At 37.2% G+C, this 18,398-nt stretch overlaps 1 protein-coding gene across 2 annotated transcripts in view; it reads right to left on the bottom strand.

Annotated features, from left to right (window-relative positions):
* NALCN (sodium leak channel, non-selective) overlaps window positions 1–18,398 on the bottom strand; it is a 436,823-nt gene that overhangs the window by 405,856 nt on the left and 12,569 nt on the right. For both annotated transcript variants that reach the window (XM_075562611.1, XM_075562612.1), the window contains exons 3-5: window positions 8,163–8,246; window positions 6,847–6,986; window positions 6,628–6,756 (exon numbers count right to left, since the gene is read on the bottom strand). In XM_075562611.1, coding sequence (XP_075418726.1) covers window positions 6,628–6,756; window positions 6,847–6,986; window positions 8,163–8,246 — 353 coding nt within the window. The remainder of the gene's footprint in view (window positions 1–6,627; window positions 6,757–6,846; window positions 6,987–8,162; window positions 8,247–18,398) is intronic.

The following is an 18,398-nucleotide window of genomic DNA, read 5'->3' as shown; positions in this document are numbered from 1 at the left end:
GCTCTATTTCCTCCTTGGAAATACTCTCTATCTCTTCTCACTCCGTGAGAGACTCTCTACTGACAAGACACATGGATCTATGCTGATGGCAGCGAGAGTCCTGGACCTGGAGAAGCCATGTGGGGACCCCTGCCAGCGCTGAGATGCTTCCACCTTCACTGGATCCGCAAGACTTCCCACCCACTGGCCTGTGATCTTCCTGCACTTGGTGTCACTGCATGTGTTTTGTGAATCTGAAGAGGATTTTATAGATTGGTATTGGGCACATGGGCTAATATCAGACTTATGGGCTTGATCTGGAATGGACTGGGATGTTTTCTCAATATTCAATTGCTCTTGTATATAAACTCTTTCTTATACACATATGAATGTCTATGCATTTGTTCTCTAGTCTACCCGTTCTAACACAGATGAAAATATTGTGCATACAGTAAGGCATAAGCGAGCTTAGACAATGCAAACTTTCAGACAAGGCATATTAGCTAAAGGAGATATAAAATAATTTTTATAATAAAATATATCAGTTTACCTTACAGAAATTGTAACACTACATGTGCATGTAACTAATAACTCAGCTGTGAATTATTTAAAGTAAAACTGTTAGAATTAAGGAAGTAAATTTATAATTTTTGCCATTCGTGGAAATTTTAATACTGCTCTCAGCAATTGATAGATTAGGTAGAAAAAATTAGCAGATAGAAATGCCTATATGGTGTTATTTGCTGTCAAGTCATTTTGACTCAGAGAAAGCCTATAGGGCAAAGAAGACCTCGGCAGGCCTGAATCTTTCTAGGAGCAGGTGCATCGAAAGCACTGACAGGTAAGTTAGCAAGAGAGCGCCTTCACCATTGCAGTATTAAGAATCCTTTTAGGCCAAATTCTGTTCTTTAAACATAATTCTTAATAAATTTCTGCATGTAGACATTTTGCAGAGACTTTGTCTGACAACAAAATAAATCACATGTCAAAAAGAATATTTTTAGAACATCCTGTTTTAAAAAGGTATTTCTAAATAATTCATGCAACAAATAAAATATATAATTTATATATACATATTAATTGAATGTTACTATAAATATAATGCATCAGAATTTTGGAATGTTTTTAAAATGGTTTTAACAAGACAGTTTTAGCTTTAAATTATGTATCAGAAAACATAAATGTTTAAAGATCTTGATATAAAAAACAAGAAAGTGATGATGAAATAAATAGTAGTAAGTAGAAAATAATGAAGATAAGAATAGAAATAAATATGATAGAAAAGACAAGTAATCAAAATTAAATAATAAAATTACAGGAACTATGAATATAATGGACCAGCAAGAATTACATAAAAAGGGATGATAAAGACATAAATTACATCAGAGATTAAAAGAGATTAACTGCACATATAACCATGTGTCCTACAGTTATTAAAAGGACAATTAAAGTATTATTAACAACATACTTCCAATACATTTTTAATCTATAACATATTAATATATTGAAAAATAAAACTTTCTAAATTTGACACAAGAATGAGAAAACTCTTTCTTTCTCTGTGCATATTTTAAAAATTAAATTCATAAAGATAAACTCTCTCACAAAGAAAACTGTGGTCAGGGAATTTCACTGATAAATCCTTTCAAGCATTTAAGGAAGAAATAATATCAATCTTACATTAAATCTACTCTGAAAATAAATGAGGAAGAAGTCAATTGTAACGAGTACTAAGAAACTAAAGTTACCATGAAAATTAAAGAAATGAAAACTATAACCTAATAACTTTAAGAAGGAAACTGTGACAGTCTGTAATAAAATATTGCCAAATTACATTTTGAATACATTATAAGATAATACAACATAGCCAAGTCAACAGTATATCAGAATTACAATGGAGATTTAATATTAAATTGATTATTCAATTCAATATATTAATAAATTAAAGAAAATATATTCTCTCAGTATTTTTAGTGAGAACACAAGTATACATAAGTTGAATATTGAACTTAGGTAATGATAAACATTCTGAGCAAAGTAATTATTAAAGGAAATTTCTCTTAATTTTGAAGAACTACAACATAATTCTTATTGGAATATTGAATACTTTCCCCCTATATTTAGAAATAAGGTATTATTATCCAACCTTATCACTAAATTTGGAAAATAGTATATCTTAATAATACCTTAGGAGAAACAACAACACATTAACTTAGGATGGATCATAATATTAGGATATAGAAGAAGATATGAGATTACTTATTTTCTACACTCAATTTTGACAGATAAGTAATAATAATGAGGAGTTCCTTACTCGACAAAATAATGTGTAATCAAAAACGACACAGTTTTGGTATATTCATATATGCACCTAAGGGAAATTCTCCAGATAGATGTACTATGTAGGCACACACCAACTAAATAAAAAAATATATATGGGTAAGGCATTGACTAAAAAGGTATGCTTGACTGTTTAGCAAAATAAATGATGCAGATGCTTTTGTAAGTTGCATCATTCAATCAAGTTTTCTAAGAACCTTGTATATAATTTCTGGTTGAAATATACAGAGAAAAAACTCTCTACCTTTGTAGAGTATTCATCTCTGGGATAGAGATACAATACGTGTGATTCTCAGGTTTTGCCCATTGTTCAGTAATAAATTAGAAGTTCATAATCCACAGACTCATTGCCATTGAGTTGATTCTTACTCTAGGAGTTCATAGGTATTGTAAGCCAAAAACAACAACAACAAATCAACACAGGAAATACTACAAGTGCTTAGCTAAACTGTGTTGAATTGAGATTTTAATTAGGAAGGCAGGAGCAATTCATGGAGAAGCTGATGTTTCAGAAAAGATGAAATTTCCATGGGAATTACCCATCAAGATAACTGGAGGAAGAAAAGTTCGGTCTGGGTCATTGTAGTGGGATGGAGGTGAGCTTGGTAAACTCAAGAGAGAGAGGAATCCTGTGAGGGAGGTAAGCAAGGAGGGAAGGGGTACTAATTCAGGATATCAGACAGGAAATTTGCTTGTACTCTTATCTTTATTACTTCTCTGTATTCTGAGTTGCTGAACATTTAGAGGGCAATTCCCAGTTGTGAATTCAGGTTTCATTGGTTAGACTTTTCCTATACCTACTTGGGCACATGATCTCTGTGCTCATATGTCTAGTATTTATTTTGGGGGGTACTCTTTCCTAGTCATTCAAATATAAATCCTGATTAGCTAGATGCCTGCTAATAGAGGATTGTATTTTGACTGATGTCCTAATAACTTTGCATGCAGTCACATTGATGATATTAATATGAACTACATTTAATACAGAGTGATTAGCTTCATAAAAACAAGATATATATAATATCAAAAGGGCTCACCTAAAGACAGGTATTTTCTTATTTTTATATCATTTTATTGGGGGCTCATACAACTTTTATCACAATCCATATATACAGCAATTGTATAAAGCACATTTGTTATTTCATTACCCTCATCATTCTCAAAACATTTGCTATCCACTTAAGCCCCTGGCATCAGCTCCTCATTTCCCCCCACCCCTCCCAACGCCCCTCCCCCATGAACCCTTGATAATTTATAAATTATTATTTTGTCATATCTTACACTGTCCGACATCTCCCTTCACCCACTTTTCTGTTGTCCATCCCCCAGGGTGGAAGTCACAGGTAGATCCTTATAATTAGTATCCCCTCTCTACCCCACACTCCCTATATCCTCCTGGTATCACCACTCACACCACTGGTCCTGAAGGGATCATCGTCCTGGATTCCCTGTGTTTCCAGCTCCTATCTGTACCAGTGTACATCCTCTGGTCTAGCCAGATTTGTAAAGTAGGATTGGGATCATGATAGTGGGTGGGGAGGAAGCATTTAGGAACTAGAGGAAAGTTGTATGTTTCATCATTGCTACACTAAACCCTTGCTGGCTCACCTCCTCCCCGTGACCCTTCCATAAGGTGATGTCCAGTTGCCTACAGATGGCCTTTGGGTCCTCACCCCCCACTACCCCTCATTCACAATGATATGATTTTATGTTCTTTGATGCCTGATACCTCATCCCTTCGACACCTTGTGATTACACAGCTGGTGTGCTTTCATGTGGGCTTTGTTGCTTCTTAGCTAGATGGCTGTTTGTTTACCTTCAAGTCTTTATGACCCCAAACACTATGTCTTTTGATAGCCGGTCACCATCAGCTTTCTTAAGCACATTTGCTTATGCACACATTTAAGACAGGCATTTTCAAATGAATTTTTGGCTTATTATCAGCTCTTCTCATTTTACTCATTTGAGAAATTTTAGTCTGATTATAATAAAACACACTTTTCTACATGTATGTATATATATGTAAAATATTTTATTAAACAGTATCCTGTAGTGAGCTATTAATACATTGGCCATCCTTAATTTGAAATAAACTCAGAATTGATTTACTTTGTTGGTGAAATAATATGGTTATTCACTACTTACAGGTATTTTCCTTTAACCTACTTAAGTTTAAAATTTGGTGTACTTTATTGATCTTTGCTCTTCTCTTCCATATTTTATATATTATTTAAAGGACATAATGAAGCAGACAAATATAATTCACCTTAAGCAACAGAGTCAGTAAAACCTGTGAAAGCCAGAACCTGTTAGAAAAGCAAAAAAAAAATCTCAAATATTTTCCACTAATAGAGAATAATAGGAAAGAGGTCACATTACTCCCTTTCAACGGTGAAAAACAAAGCACTTCCCCCTACCTCTGGCTCTCACAAATTGCACTGTGAGAATCTTTGTATGAGAACAAAGAACCAGTCGTCTCTCAATGTGCATGGGTTCGGCATCCGTGGATCCAACCAACCATGGAGTAAAAATATTTGAAGGAAAACAAAAGTAATAATAACAAAGACAATTAAGCAGCCAAAGCCAGCCCTCTGGGGATTATGGGGAACATAAAACGATATTTATATCACATTTACCATATATTTTTGTGTATATGTCAATTTTTTCAGCACATTTTTAATGCAGTTTTTGTGGTAAAATTAGGTGCCTCGGCTAATCTGCGGTTGGCTTATACTCGAGTATATATGGTATCTAAGTTTTAGTAATTTAGAGATGATTTAAAGTACACTATAGAATTTGTATAAGGTTCTACTGAAATACCACGCTGATAAAAAGAAGTCTTGAGAACCCCAGCTTGTGTTCTTGGAAGGGGCCCCATGGATACTGAGGGAGGACTACACGAGCAGACATAGAGTGAGCGACTTATTGTATGCTGCTCACCTGAAGGCTTTACATTCATTATCTTATTTAATCTTACTCACAACTCTAGAAATCAGGTTCTGTTATTAAATGTACTTCAAAGCAGCACAAAATAACTAGTTTTCTCATGATTGCACATCTGATAAGTGGAAGATTTGGAATTGAACCAGAGTTTATCAAAGTGCATTTGTTGTTGATATGCATGAACGGGCATACTTTATGAAAAAGTCTCCAAAGGCAGAAAACACTAAGGGACAGCATCATCATTTTAGAACAGTGATTTTTATATGTCCCTTGATATGCATGTATACATCAAAAATGTTTCAGAAATGAATGGTTGCTTCAGATCCTTTAAATTAACAAAATAGCGGTCTGGATTGATATTTTTCTCTTTCCTACAAGTTGTGAGTGAATTTGTCATTTGTCAATGCAACAATTGCCACCAAAGTTCTTAAGAAATGGGATAAAATCAATGTTCCTTGCATCAGTGCCTACTGCCCAGTGCCCACAATAGAGCTGCCTGGGATGCCTCTCTGCTCTCAAATTCTGTTTGGTTGTCCTCACCTAATGGGAGACATGTGGGTCTTATATGATCAGCATCCTCCCTAGATGCTCTTTCTTCTGGTCCTCACTCCCAGGGCTATATTTTAACAATGAATAGTCAAGTAGAAGAGTCAGGTGTTCTGGTTGAGGAATACTCCATAAATGATCCAGACCATATCTTGTACCTTATTACTTACCCGCTGACAGTTATATACAACCGATATTAATGCTGTTTCTAAAATTGCTGCTTTATAAAGTAACAGCTAAGAAAACCATTTAAAATAAGAACACCATAATTTTATTTTAGCAATTATAAAATGATGCTCCCCACTGGCCACCCCTAACCCAAATATAAAGCTCACCCTACTACCCCAAGATGTTTGTCAGCATTATGTTAGCATACCCTTCACTGTGACACACTGTGGAAGGTTTGTAAATGCACACCTTGAAGTTGTTGCTTTGGCTTTTCAGAAACACAAGTGGCATGGTGATTACATGCTGGGCTGCTACCTGCAAGGTTGGTAGTTTGAACCCATCAATGGCTTCAAGGGAAAAGAGGAGACTTTCTGCTCCCACATTTACATCCTTAGACACCCAAAGGGGCAGTTCTATTCTTCCCTATGGATTTGCTATTGAGTCAGAATTGACCGGATAGCAGTGAGTAAATCTACTTTCAACCAGGTTCTATTTTTCAAATAGGTTTGTCTTGTACGCTTTGGTTGTGAAGTAAGGAAGTATCATTGAGGTATCAAGGAATATAAATCAAAGGGCACACAAAAGATTTTTTAAAATGAAGACAAAGCTTTCCCATAAGAATGATCGTAATTCAATAAACAATAGACTTACCCTCGTTTTGTGTCATTTACAACACAGTGATAGGTGAAGGTCCCAAACATTTGAACCCCCAAAATGCCGTAAAGAAGTAGGAAGAAAAGCAGGAAAATTGACACACTCCATATTTGCTCTCCTGACCGCCTGGGGGTGAGGGGAAAGGAGATAACATAAGTAAACCTTAACAAATAATGCTGAGTTTCCCCCAGTAATTTATGCAAAAGCAATGCTTACTTCAAAATATTTGTAATTCTGGTTCTTGGTAATTCAAATCTGAAATAAATCCGAAAGGCTCGGATCATAATCAATGGTCGGGGAATCCGCAACATACCCCAAGGAGACATCTGATCAACTATATCAGCAATTTCAAACACCTATAAATTATGAGAGAAGTAAAAAATGTTTAATATTTCCTTTCATGCTACTTGTAGTCACCCTCTGCTTAATTTTTTACAGTTTATTTCCCACTGCAATCAATGTTTGTTTCGTGCATTTTGAAGAATGTGTCATCTTAAGAGAAACGAGAACACACCCTAATAAAATGGTCGTTCATTCCTCAAAGTATTCATCAAAGCGCTTTTTATAAACCACAAAACAAGTTGTGATTGAAAAGAAAAAATAAGTATACTCAATTGTTATTACTAGTATATCGTTGATAGAGTCCTTCCAGTAAGAAGATAAAGTATTGGAGAGAGAGTTAAAATATTGTGCAAAATACAAAAAAAAATTTATCATTGATTCTGCTTACAGCCATAACATTCTTATTAGAAAATGGTTTTCAGTCCCCTGATAGTTCTTAAATAGGAAAGACCATTAATATGCAAGATTAAACTGGATTATTGGGGAGGATAAGAATAACTTAACAATAAGGAAAGACACTTTATCAGTAAATACTGCAATGAGTTGGCAAGGAGGTTCTAAATTTTCTTTTTTAATTTCTTAATGCACAAGATTATAATCACTAATCACTATATTTGGAGTAAATGGAAAATTATGCCAGAGGAAAGTCTTGAAAATTATATTCCAATAGAATCTATAATTCAAGACATTTTAGGATTTGTTCTTAATTCTTATAGTAAGAGATTTAAACATTCTCATAGTAAGGGATTTAAGTTACAGTGTCATATTTTATGATGACAAGCGTATAGCAAATATATTTCTTTTCATCTGCTATTTAGTGAGAATTTGACTAGAAAAACTCAGAAATTTTTGTTTTTAAATGTTGAATCTTCAAATACAAGAATCCTTCAAATACAGGCATCCTTTCTCACATCCTTTTCTTTATTTCAATAAATTCCCATTTTCAATTTATGAGAAATAAGTTCCTATAGTGTGGATTCCCATTTCTGATTGTGAAATAATTTTCAAACATGACCAGTGATTTCAATGTGAATTAAGCTTTATATTTTAAAAAATAAAAATACATCCAATGTTGCAGGAACTTATATACTTATATTTGACAAATATCCCTTAACATTGCTATTTTTGCTTTGAAAATCATGCACATTCAAAAAATCCCATCCCTTTATAGTTTAAAAGTATATCATTACCTGTAGCACCAGGGAAACCCAAAGGCAAAAGACCATAAATCCATCAAACACACACCAGCGATCTTTCACATAGGAACTATCCCCCTAAAAAGAAATGCAATGAGGCATCATCAGGAAAAGTGAGCATTTTGGGAGAACACCTGTGGAGAGAATGTCAGGTGCCATTGCAGCCAGAGCTAGTCGTAAGTCTTCTATCATCATTTCGGAGACACTTAACAGGATTATTTTCAGATTATAAATTACATTATTTATTTGGACAATATTCCATGAAACACGATGAGTTGTAGAAGTCTGCAGTAAAAGTTTAAAGTTGTGCAAAGGGAAGCCTCTGATTTTTTTCCTGTTGGGCAGATAAATCCCACCACTGAAAAGAAGCCAGGCTGTTGACTAGGCATTTTAGGGCCTAAATCAGCTCTTGTCCAACAAACACCAGGGACATGCAGAGGTCAAATCTTTTTAAATCAATCACTCTGAGTAGTGAAATTATCATCAAATGGCATAAAATTAGGAAAGGGAGCAAGTGAAGATAAAAAATAAAGATACAATTGCTTTTAATCTATTGGGGATGACCTGTAAAAGAAAGATAATTCCTATAGAACATTTCCATTTTTAGTAGAGAATCTATTATGCATGTCCTAGTATTCTAGTACAATTGAAAATTTAGGGGAAAATTCTATTATGAACTATAACAAACAAAAACCTGGAACACTCTAGTGGATCAGAATACACAAGCAAATTCTCATTTTTTAAATTGTTTTACCTCTTGGTTTTCATCCACCATTTTCCTGCATACTGTTCTATCTTGAAAAATTCTCCCAATGTTGCGCTTACCTTTGCCCTGAGATTCCAATCTGCGCACCACATTCACGTACGAGAGCCCTCTCTGACTCTTAACGGACTCTTCAGCTTAGGCATCTCTCTAATATTCAGTCTTCTGCTGCTTACAGAACAATTCCCTTGCAATTCCTATCTGGTGGTTGGGTGGATGTCTATTTTAGTCTTTCCAATTCCCCAGCCCTAATTGTGGAACTTTGATATCCTACATTCCTGAATTCATTTTCTCTTGGCATATTAAAAAGAAAATATGTGAGTTTGTCTTTAAGTTTGGTTAACACCTCGAGACCTTGAGAGCAGCTCACTGAGGGCGGCATCGCCACTCCCTGGCGCAGTGTGTCATGCCTGTGTGGCACTAGGTGTCCCAGGTGTCTGACTCAATGGGACACTGTGCACGACACAAGGAGGCCTGTCCGGTCCTGTGCTATCCTTACAGCTGTTCTTATGTTCGAGACCCTGATTCCTGCCACCAGGCCAGTCCAACTCATAGACGTCGTCCTCTTTTATACCGCCCCTCCACTTTACCAAGCATGATGTCTTTCTCCAGGGACTGGTTTTTATAGGAAACATGCTCAAGTGTATGAGACAACGTCTCGCCATCCTGGCCTCTAAGGAACATTCTGGCTGTCCTTCCAAGACACACTTGTTTGTTCTTTTGGCAGTCCATGGTACTTTCCATATTCTTTGCTAGAACCATAATTCAAAATCACCAATTCATCTTCATTCTTCCTTATTCAATATGCAACTTTCACATGCATATGAGACAACTGCAAATACCATTGCTGAAGTCAGGCGCACTTAGTCCTCAGAGTAACATCCTGCTTTTCAACAATGTCAGAGGCCTGTGCAGCAGATTTACCCAATGCAATGCTGAATGTGGGGAGGACTTGAAGCACTTGCTGATGAAGGTCAAGGACTGCAGTCTTTAGTATGGACTACAGGTCAATATATATAAAACAAAAATCTTCATCACAACTGGACCAGCAGTTCCCTCATGATACATGATCAATGTCAGGGATTTCGTCTTGCTTGGATCCACCCTCAATGCTTATGTAAGCAGCAGTCAAGAGATCTAAGGATGTGTAATGTATAGCGGATCTGAAATAAATCATTAAAAAAGCACACAAACCAATCTTGTGGCAGAGAAATTCTGTAGATTATAATGCAACAGTGAGGAGCAGTGATGGAATTCAAATAACAATCCATTCTCTGCCCTCGTGACCATTTTAAGTAAACCCAAAAATAAACCCAAAGATAGTTTATTATTTTGTATAGTTAACAACTAAATGATAACTATAAAAGGGTGCATAAAACCAGATTATATTATAAGAATCGTTTTTAAATATTAATTAATAAATATTTTTAAATACATGACAAAAACAATAAAACTGTTAAGCTATTTCCATAGTGATTCTCAATTGGACTTCTCGCTTGCAGTAGCTTTGCTTTTATCTGACCATGACTGGCCGTTTGCTTTATCCTGAGTCATCTTTTCACTGTAAGAGGAGGATCCCGTTCCCTTAGATGTAAGCCAATTAGACAATAGTTACTGTGTTTGATATATTAGAAAAAGGCTACTTCTATTCTCTGAGGACATCCTCTTCCTCTTTGAAAAACCCCCTTCCGCTATGCTGAACTTACAGAAATTGTTTGATAATATTTTTAGATCCTTGGACACTTTCTGGAGTTTCATGATTGATCCATACGATGTCATGGGAATTTGGAGTCATAACACAGAGCTGAAATGCATCACAGTGTCTCACCCTCTGTTTGGCACATTTTTTAAAGTTATGTATTTTTTTAACTAAAATAACAGACGCAAGGGAATAGAAGTTTAGCATTTCCTCAAAAGATAAAACAAGTTTTATGAAATGAATAACTATTACATGCATGGTTCTGTCTAATTTGTTACTTAGAACACACTGCACTGCAGATGAACATTAAAGACGGAGTAAGTAAATCTGCGATTTCCACATTGAGACGCTGCCCAGCCACACACCTTGAAGAGAACCCTGATTACAAGTACCATGTAACAATCAGTTCGCTGGACTCAAGCCCAAATTAGCTGTCTATTCTTTGGAACCAGTGGAAACCAGCTGAATCCCACCACTGGGGAGGAGGAAATTACTAGCTTTACTGAATACATGCCTTCATTTATGCATTTATCAAATCACTAGATCTGTTTTGTAAAAATAATGACTCTTACCTAGAAAGGAGGAAAAGTGTAATGCCTTTCAAAGTTAATATCTTGGAGTTAAGAATCTTTTTCTGTGTAATCATAAAATATACACATGATTTCTAGTATATCCAAGATTACTATGTCTTTGAATAGGCAGATATTATCATGCAAAGCAAATAGAAAGAACAGACTCAAGGTTTATGCAATTGTTGCATTAAAATCAATGCAAATACAAACTGAAATTGCTATCAATTTAATAAGTATCAATGATAACTAAAAGATCAATGAGTTTAACATAATCTTTTAATAAAGAGAGTATAGGCTTTGAAACCTGGCACTTTGCATTGTAAATTTCATATAGCATTCTGTTTTTGACATATTTGTTAAATAAATTTTCCTTCAAGTTTTATTCTTAAAGTCTATTAACCATAGTAGTTTACCTGTTGCCATGCTTCATTTTTTAAGTATTCAAATCATCTTAAAATCCTACTATATTAATAGCTAAGTTAGACTATTTGTGATTAATACATTGTCCTTTTACTTTGCCTCCAAAGCATGTAACAAGAAACATAAATGAGTGGCCGATGGTGGTTGAGAAATATTAGTGCCTCATATATGAAAGAAAACTTTCAAGTTGCTTGTTGCATCAACAGGAAATAGAGGGCAGAGAGTGCTGGAGCTCTGGGTAGAAATCAACATGCTGGCAGTGTGGGAAGTGATTCAAGAGCTGTCGGTCAATTTGTATGAAAGGTAAACACTTAGAGACTGCCAATCAATTACACAGTCTAAGACAGTAACTTAAATTACCATGCAAGCATTTAACAAGCAGAACAACAAATCGTATTTGCCTGAAAGCATTAACGTGGATCCATTTTTCATTTCTGAAGTGATATGTGTGGATTTAGTTTCTGGAATACATGATTAATGGTCCTGGGTTCCCAGGGCCCATCTGTTGGGCTGTCTTTGCATTCCTAGGGATTATTTAAACTCAAAGGATGTATGCTGCTTTTTTCTAGATATATTGCCAGAGTGGGAAGAAAACAAAAATAAACACAGAAAACAACCCAACTGAGAATAGTCAAGAATCGTCTGCATTACAAAGAAGGCTGGTACCAACACAAATACACATCATCCAAATGGTTTGTTGTTTTTCCTAGGGACTTGGCAAACTAGTGTTTCTTGGGACAGGCATTAGTGGGGAGGCAGGAAGAAATAAATTATTAGGGAATGGGAAGTAATTGGCAGACATCCTTATGTTTGGGTGCTGTTATAAGAGATATGAAATCTTTAAAACAAATACATTCTTCTTGCAAGCGCAGTGAAAGATATTTCACACCTGAAAGACTTTCTCCTTTAATTTTGCTCTCCTGCAATGCAGGAAGCCATGATCTCCATAGAGTTTCTCAAGCACATAGCAGATTGTGTCACTCATGAAATAAACTCCTCCAGGTCTCATCTGGACTAAATGATGGAGTCTGACCTCCTCTGTGGGCCATGCTGCCGGACCTGTCTTCGTGGCATCCTTTCCTGCTGTTCCCTGGCCCCATCCCATCAGCTACAAGGTACCATAAAGTCAGCTCCAATTCCTAGTGACCCCATGTTTCAACTGCCCGGTACGCCACATCTTCAGCATCATTGACATGTATTGTGGCCACTGTGTACTTTGGCTGGCTCTTAACCTGGAGAGCTCATTTTCTAGCACGGCACAATAGTCTACTGTGATCCACAGGATTTTCTTTGGCAGTATTTTTTAGAAGATCACTAGTTATTTCTTCTTTCTCTGGATTAACCTGAAAAGTCCATTAAAACCTGTCCACCCTGGGGGACACTGGCAGCGTATCATCTAGCTTCATAGCAACATACATCATAGTCCATACAATGAGAGTCTGGTAGAAGGCAGTCTACTTAGAAGTCTCCAAAGCCCTAAGCCATGCCATGCTTTTGTGCTTCATCATGTTGCTTTTCGCTTCTTGTGAAGGGCTTCTTACCCAGGCCCCAGACCATACGTAGTTATCCTTCCAGACATTAACTCTTGCATTCCCCCTTCTTCAAAACTTCTCTGATATCCTGAAGTAGATATCCCAACCTCTGTGTTGATCCCCACTATAGTCTTTACTCCAACCCCTCACAGTGATCCTGGAGGACAAGATGGGCTGCCCCTATTAGTTGCCCAGACTGTAACTCTATATAGGCGTAGAAAGTTGTCTTTCTCCCATGAGTGAATGGTGACTTTGAACTGCTGACCTTGAAACCCAACAAACCAATGCATAACCACTAGGCCACCATAGGTCTGCACCGGCTCGATGGCAGTGAGTTTGGTTTGGGGTTGGTAGCGTTGGCAGACTACCACTGCAGCACCGACTCCACGAGTAGTAACAATCTGTATTTCCTAGAAGGTTTAGTCACAACTTGCTACAAGAACTGTTGCAATTAATTTTTATGTATAACTAGAAATTTTAGGTTGTGCATGGATCTTGGCAAGAAGGTATAGTGTGTATTGCATCTGTAACTATTTGTGTTTTTGTGTCACTAAATCGTGTTTGAATTTGTTTATATTTCCTAACCTTTTTGTGTGCGTGTTTTACATGAAGGAGACTCTTTGGTGGGACCCAGGACCTGTTGAGGTACTGGAGTCAACCAACTCGGGTCCATTTTGGTATACCTCATTTATTCTGGAACATTATTTTATCACGGTTTAACCTTTCTGAATTTAGGATGCATCTTACAATGGATGAAATCAATTACAACCTTACAGGCAGTGTAATAAATACCTTTCGTTTTCTTTTTTAATATTTCATAATATAATGATGAATCTGACAATTAAGGGCCTCGTATTCAATACAATATGGTATATAATAGTTTAACATATAATTGACTTGATCAGGTATGTATAAAGAATCACATTTATGCATACATTTCCAGTAATAGCTCCTTAAGTTCAAATAATTGAGCAATGGGTGTTTTCAGTGCTTTTTATTATGCAAAATCTGTTGGGCATTGTTACATGAACATTAGTGTGTAATTGTGATGTTTGAGACTTGTTTGGAGGTTCTAAGAAGGGAGCAGCGATTCAGATACCCTTACCTGAAGGACGGTCCTCCTTCTATCTGGTCCTCATTCTATCTCTTTACCTGAATGTACAGCTTCAGGAGGGATGCACAAGGAGCAGTTAGGGAGGAAGGGGGACACTTGCCTAGCCAGCCAGATCAACTGAATCAGCCCTGGGGATCAGTGGAGTTTCTGGAAAATAGTCATAAACCATTATTTGATGTAATATTGGCACCTATCTCTCTGAAAACATGACATCCAATATGTTCTCAGGCATATAGGAGGCAGTGGCTACCACACTATAAAGGTTTAGCAAGGTTTGCTGTGTAATTAGAGGAAATTTTGGAGTCTGAACTAGGGTTTAATAATTTAACTCTCTCTCTTTAAACATATTTTAGGAACTCAGTGGGGTGTCGTAGGTTAGGTGTGCACTGGGCTGCTAACCGTAATATAAATAGCCCAACTCCACCAGCTCGTTCCTCGGGAGAAAGATGAAGCTTTCCGCTCCAAAGAAGATTTACAGCTCCAGAAATCCAAAGGGGGCCAGTTCTACACTGTCCTATGGAGTCACTGGGTCAGAATCAACTCGATGGCAATGGGTGTTGGCTTTCATTGGCAATTGGTTTGAGGAAAGCCAAATCACTGCCATTGAGTCAATTCCAGCTCACCATCAGTCCGTAGTACAGAGTAGAACTGCCCGGGTGGGTTTCCATGGTGGTCAATCTGGACCACCGCTGACAGCCTCCTCTTTCTCTCTCAGGGTGGCTAGTGGTTTCAAACCGATGAACTATGCCACCAGGCCTCTCTAAGCACCATCAGCCACTAGGTGAGCAATGTGTTTTCATTATGATTCAACTTAAATGTCTATTTCTCATGTATCAATAAAATAAAGTAAAATATGAAAATATTAAACCTGCAGCATTCATTATGTATTCAAGGTGACAGAAGACTTTTTCCAAAAATGAAGTCCAAAGTGAAAGTTCAATTCAAACTCACCCAGTGGTGCCTTGGAAGAAAGACCTGCTGATCTCCTTCCAAAGGTCATGGTTCTGCATACCCTATAGCAGCAGTTCTCAACCTGTGGGTCGCGACCCCATTGGGGGTTGAATGACCCTTTCACCCTAGAGACCTGATTCCTAACAGTAGCAAAATGACAGTTATGAAGTAGCAATGAAAATAATTTTATGGTTGGGGCATCACCACCACATGAACTGTATGAAAGGCGGCATGAGGAAGGTTGAGAACCCCTGCCCTGTCGTGCCCAGCTCTCTCTCAAACCCATGCGGGACCAAGGGTTGGAATTGACTCCATTGCAACTGGCTGCTGCTTAGTCCCGGTTTGTAAGGGAAAACAATGACTGTGATAGTAACAGATGCTGCTTCATCGGTAGAAACTTGTAATACTAAAATGCAAGCACATAGTCTCAAATTGGATTTGCTGTTAAATCGTTGCCTCTGTTAGAACATACTTGTGTGTAGAAACATGTTCAATAACTTTATTAATAAAATAGGTTCAATGTTTATATGAAGAGTTTCCTGACATTTGGGGAAGAGGCACAATAGTGAAACTTCCGGGAGATAACACATGCTCGAAATAATCATTCCTCATATTTAATCCTATTTAGCAAGCCTCAGTGAGCATACAAACTCTGAATACCAATTTTAATGAGATAGGAAACTATGCTAATTACTTCAGGATAATACTATGAATAGAGTATCACTTTATTAGATTTGTATCTAATCTCTAAATTTAAATATGAGGAAAATCTTATCTGATATTAATTTTTACTTTTTGCACACTGGAAATATGAAAAGGATTTCTGGCTGTAATTAATAGTTCCTCATCCAAGAGGCAATGGAAATCAGAAGATACTGGAAATGACTCATTTATAGAAAGTTGTAAGCCACATGGCCAGCACTAAACCAAGGGTTTTTGCTTTGTTTTGTTTCTAAGATTCCGTCAACGTCACATATTTAACTATTTAATGGATAAGCTCGTTGAGTATTCTGATCACCTGAACTCACAGTGACCGGCAGGGCCAGGGAGAACTGCACCTGTGAGCCTCAGAGACCGTGATTGGTAGTGGGAGTGGGAAGTCCCATCTTACTCCTGAGGAGCAGCCTGGAGTTTCAGAGGGCAGCCTTTACTGATCACCCCCACCCCACCCCAGGTGTTACCAGGGCACCACCGGGGCCCCTCTGAGTCAACATCCACTCCGTGGCAGTGAATTTGGTTTTTCTGTTTTCCTTTTTCGGTACCTTTGAAATGAACAGGAATCAACTCAGCCTCTGCTCTCCTTATCATTAGACTGTCACAATTAAAACAGTGCCTACTGCAATTTTGCTGTGAAATTCACGTCTGAGATTATTGAATTATTTAAAATATCGAAGTTTTATTTGAGGAAAATGCTATGTATCCGTTCTGCTTAAGTTGGAGGCTTAACAAAGTCAACACTGGTGGTTTCTACCCAAAGTCAGAAGAGTCAGGTCTTCCAGTGCATAGGCAGAGCCTGGACCATGTGAGAGCCCATTAGAATGAGTGACAAGGTCATGCAAGGCCCTCTTGTGATAACTAAATTAAAAATAGGGTTCTCTAGCACTCTCACATGCGATAGCTACCAATGTCCGGCAACTATACTTATCCTAATTGCCTGCTGTGAATAACTGGCCTAGAGACCTTCAGAAACATCCTGAAATCCATAGTGTGAAGTCATGATGGGTGTTCTTACAACCCAGGAACAAATACTTGTTCTTAGGGAGCATTGAATATTTAGAATCAAGCTACGAATCAAGCATATCTTAGAACCAAGCTGCATTTTCTTGGGACCTACACTTGCTGTACTAAAGCCAGGCCTTCAGTGAATCTCAAGAGATTCTGGTTATTGAGGATGACCGTGGCTTTGAGAGTTCTGCTCAGGTACAATTTCTGTACTAAATTTAATTCCGCCATTTGTGTCTTTATTCCGTGTTACAGAGGTTACCTCACAATATCAGAAAAGCTTTTTCAAAGCTCCTTATTTATATCCGCTATGATCAAGTCTCTGACTTATCAAATTGGTTAATTAAAACTAACTCCAACGGTTTAGTGGTTCTTTCAAGTTCATTTCTTTCATGGTGGCTGTGGGAGCCCAACAGACACAGGGCAGTCAGGAAATAGCAACTTTGTGAGACCAGTGCTGGGCCAACTCATACATACATACATACACGCATACATACGTACATACATGCAAACATACATACAACTAAAGCACACACACCCAGGCTTATTCTTATCTTCCATCTCTTTACTGTGCAGATTCTGCAAATCGTGCCCTCTACAAATGCGCATAGCTTCGTGTACCTTGATCAATGAGATGCTTGCACCCAACATTCTGGACACTGGCTTAGGAAGACAAAGACAGAGAACAGTTGGAGCCTGGCTTCATAGTGTCAGTGATGCTGATGCACGCACCACATTGTTCCTGATTAGGGCCTGTGCTGTGATGATTTCTACCTGAAGTTGCAAAGCTCCCTAATAACTACCTTTTTCATAACTGATTTTTTTATTGTGAATTAGGTGTTGATTTTGCAGTTCTGATCATACACTCTACAATTGATAAATTCATATTTTAATTCAAACTCCAGTTTTCCATTAATTTAATGAGTGCCAAAACCCTTTCAAAAAATAAGTAAGATGAGTGGACTTAGTGGAATTTGTTTCTTTTGCTGATGACTGAATACACTGAATGCTATTAATATTATGACCTGGGTTAGTTAACTTTAAGCAGTTCCTGTAGAAACAGCCATTGTGTCTAGAACTTTAGCGTGCATGTGTTATATAAACTACTATACAATTAAGTGGTTTAATCTAATTGAGAAAAGATCGTGATAGTAGAATTTTGAAGCTCTTCAAATCTCCTATGAACACAAAGGAGATAGTAAATAAAAAAAAATCCATGGACAACTTAATGAATAAAAGTAGATAACAAAGTCTTCTGAAATAAAGACCAAATAATTGATAATATTAGGAACCACTCAACACCACAGTTGCTGCAAAGTATGGATGGAATCTGGTTGGGTAATTTCTAATCGATTGAGGAAGTTTACAACTCAGAAATCACCAGTGAGTACCAAGTGGAATCCAAACTGGAGAACGGAAAATAAGCCCGAGAACTAGTGAACTTGCAGAAAACTCAT

Source organism: Tenrec ecaudatus, chromosome 11 (genome assembly GCF_050624435.1).
Source record: "Tenrec ecaudatus isolate mTenEca1 chromosome 11, mTenEca1.hap1, whole genome shotgun sequence".
Taxonomy (NCBI): Eukaryota; Metazoa; Chordata; class Mammalia; order Afrosoricida; family Tenrecidae; genus Tenrec; species Tenrec ecaudatus.
The sequence above is the reverse complement of the archived record's forward strand: the minus strand, read 5'-3'. Positions and strand labels throughout refer to the sequence as shown.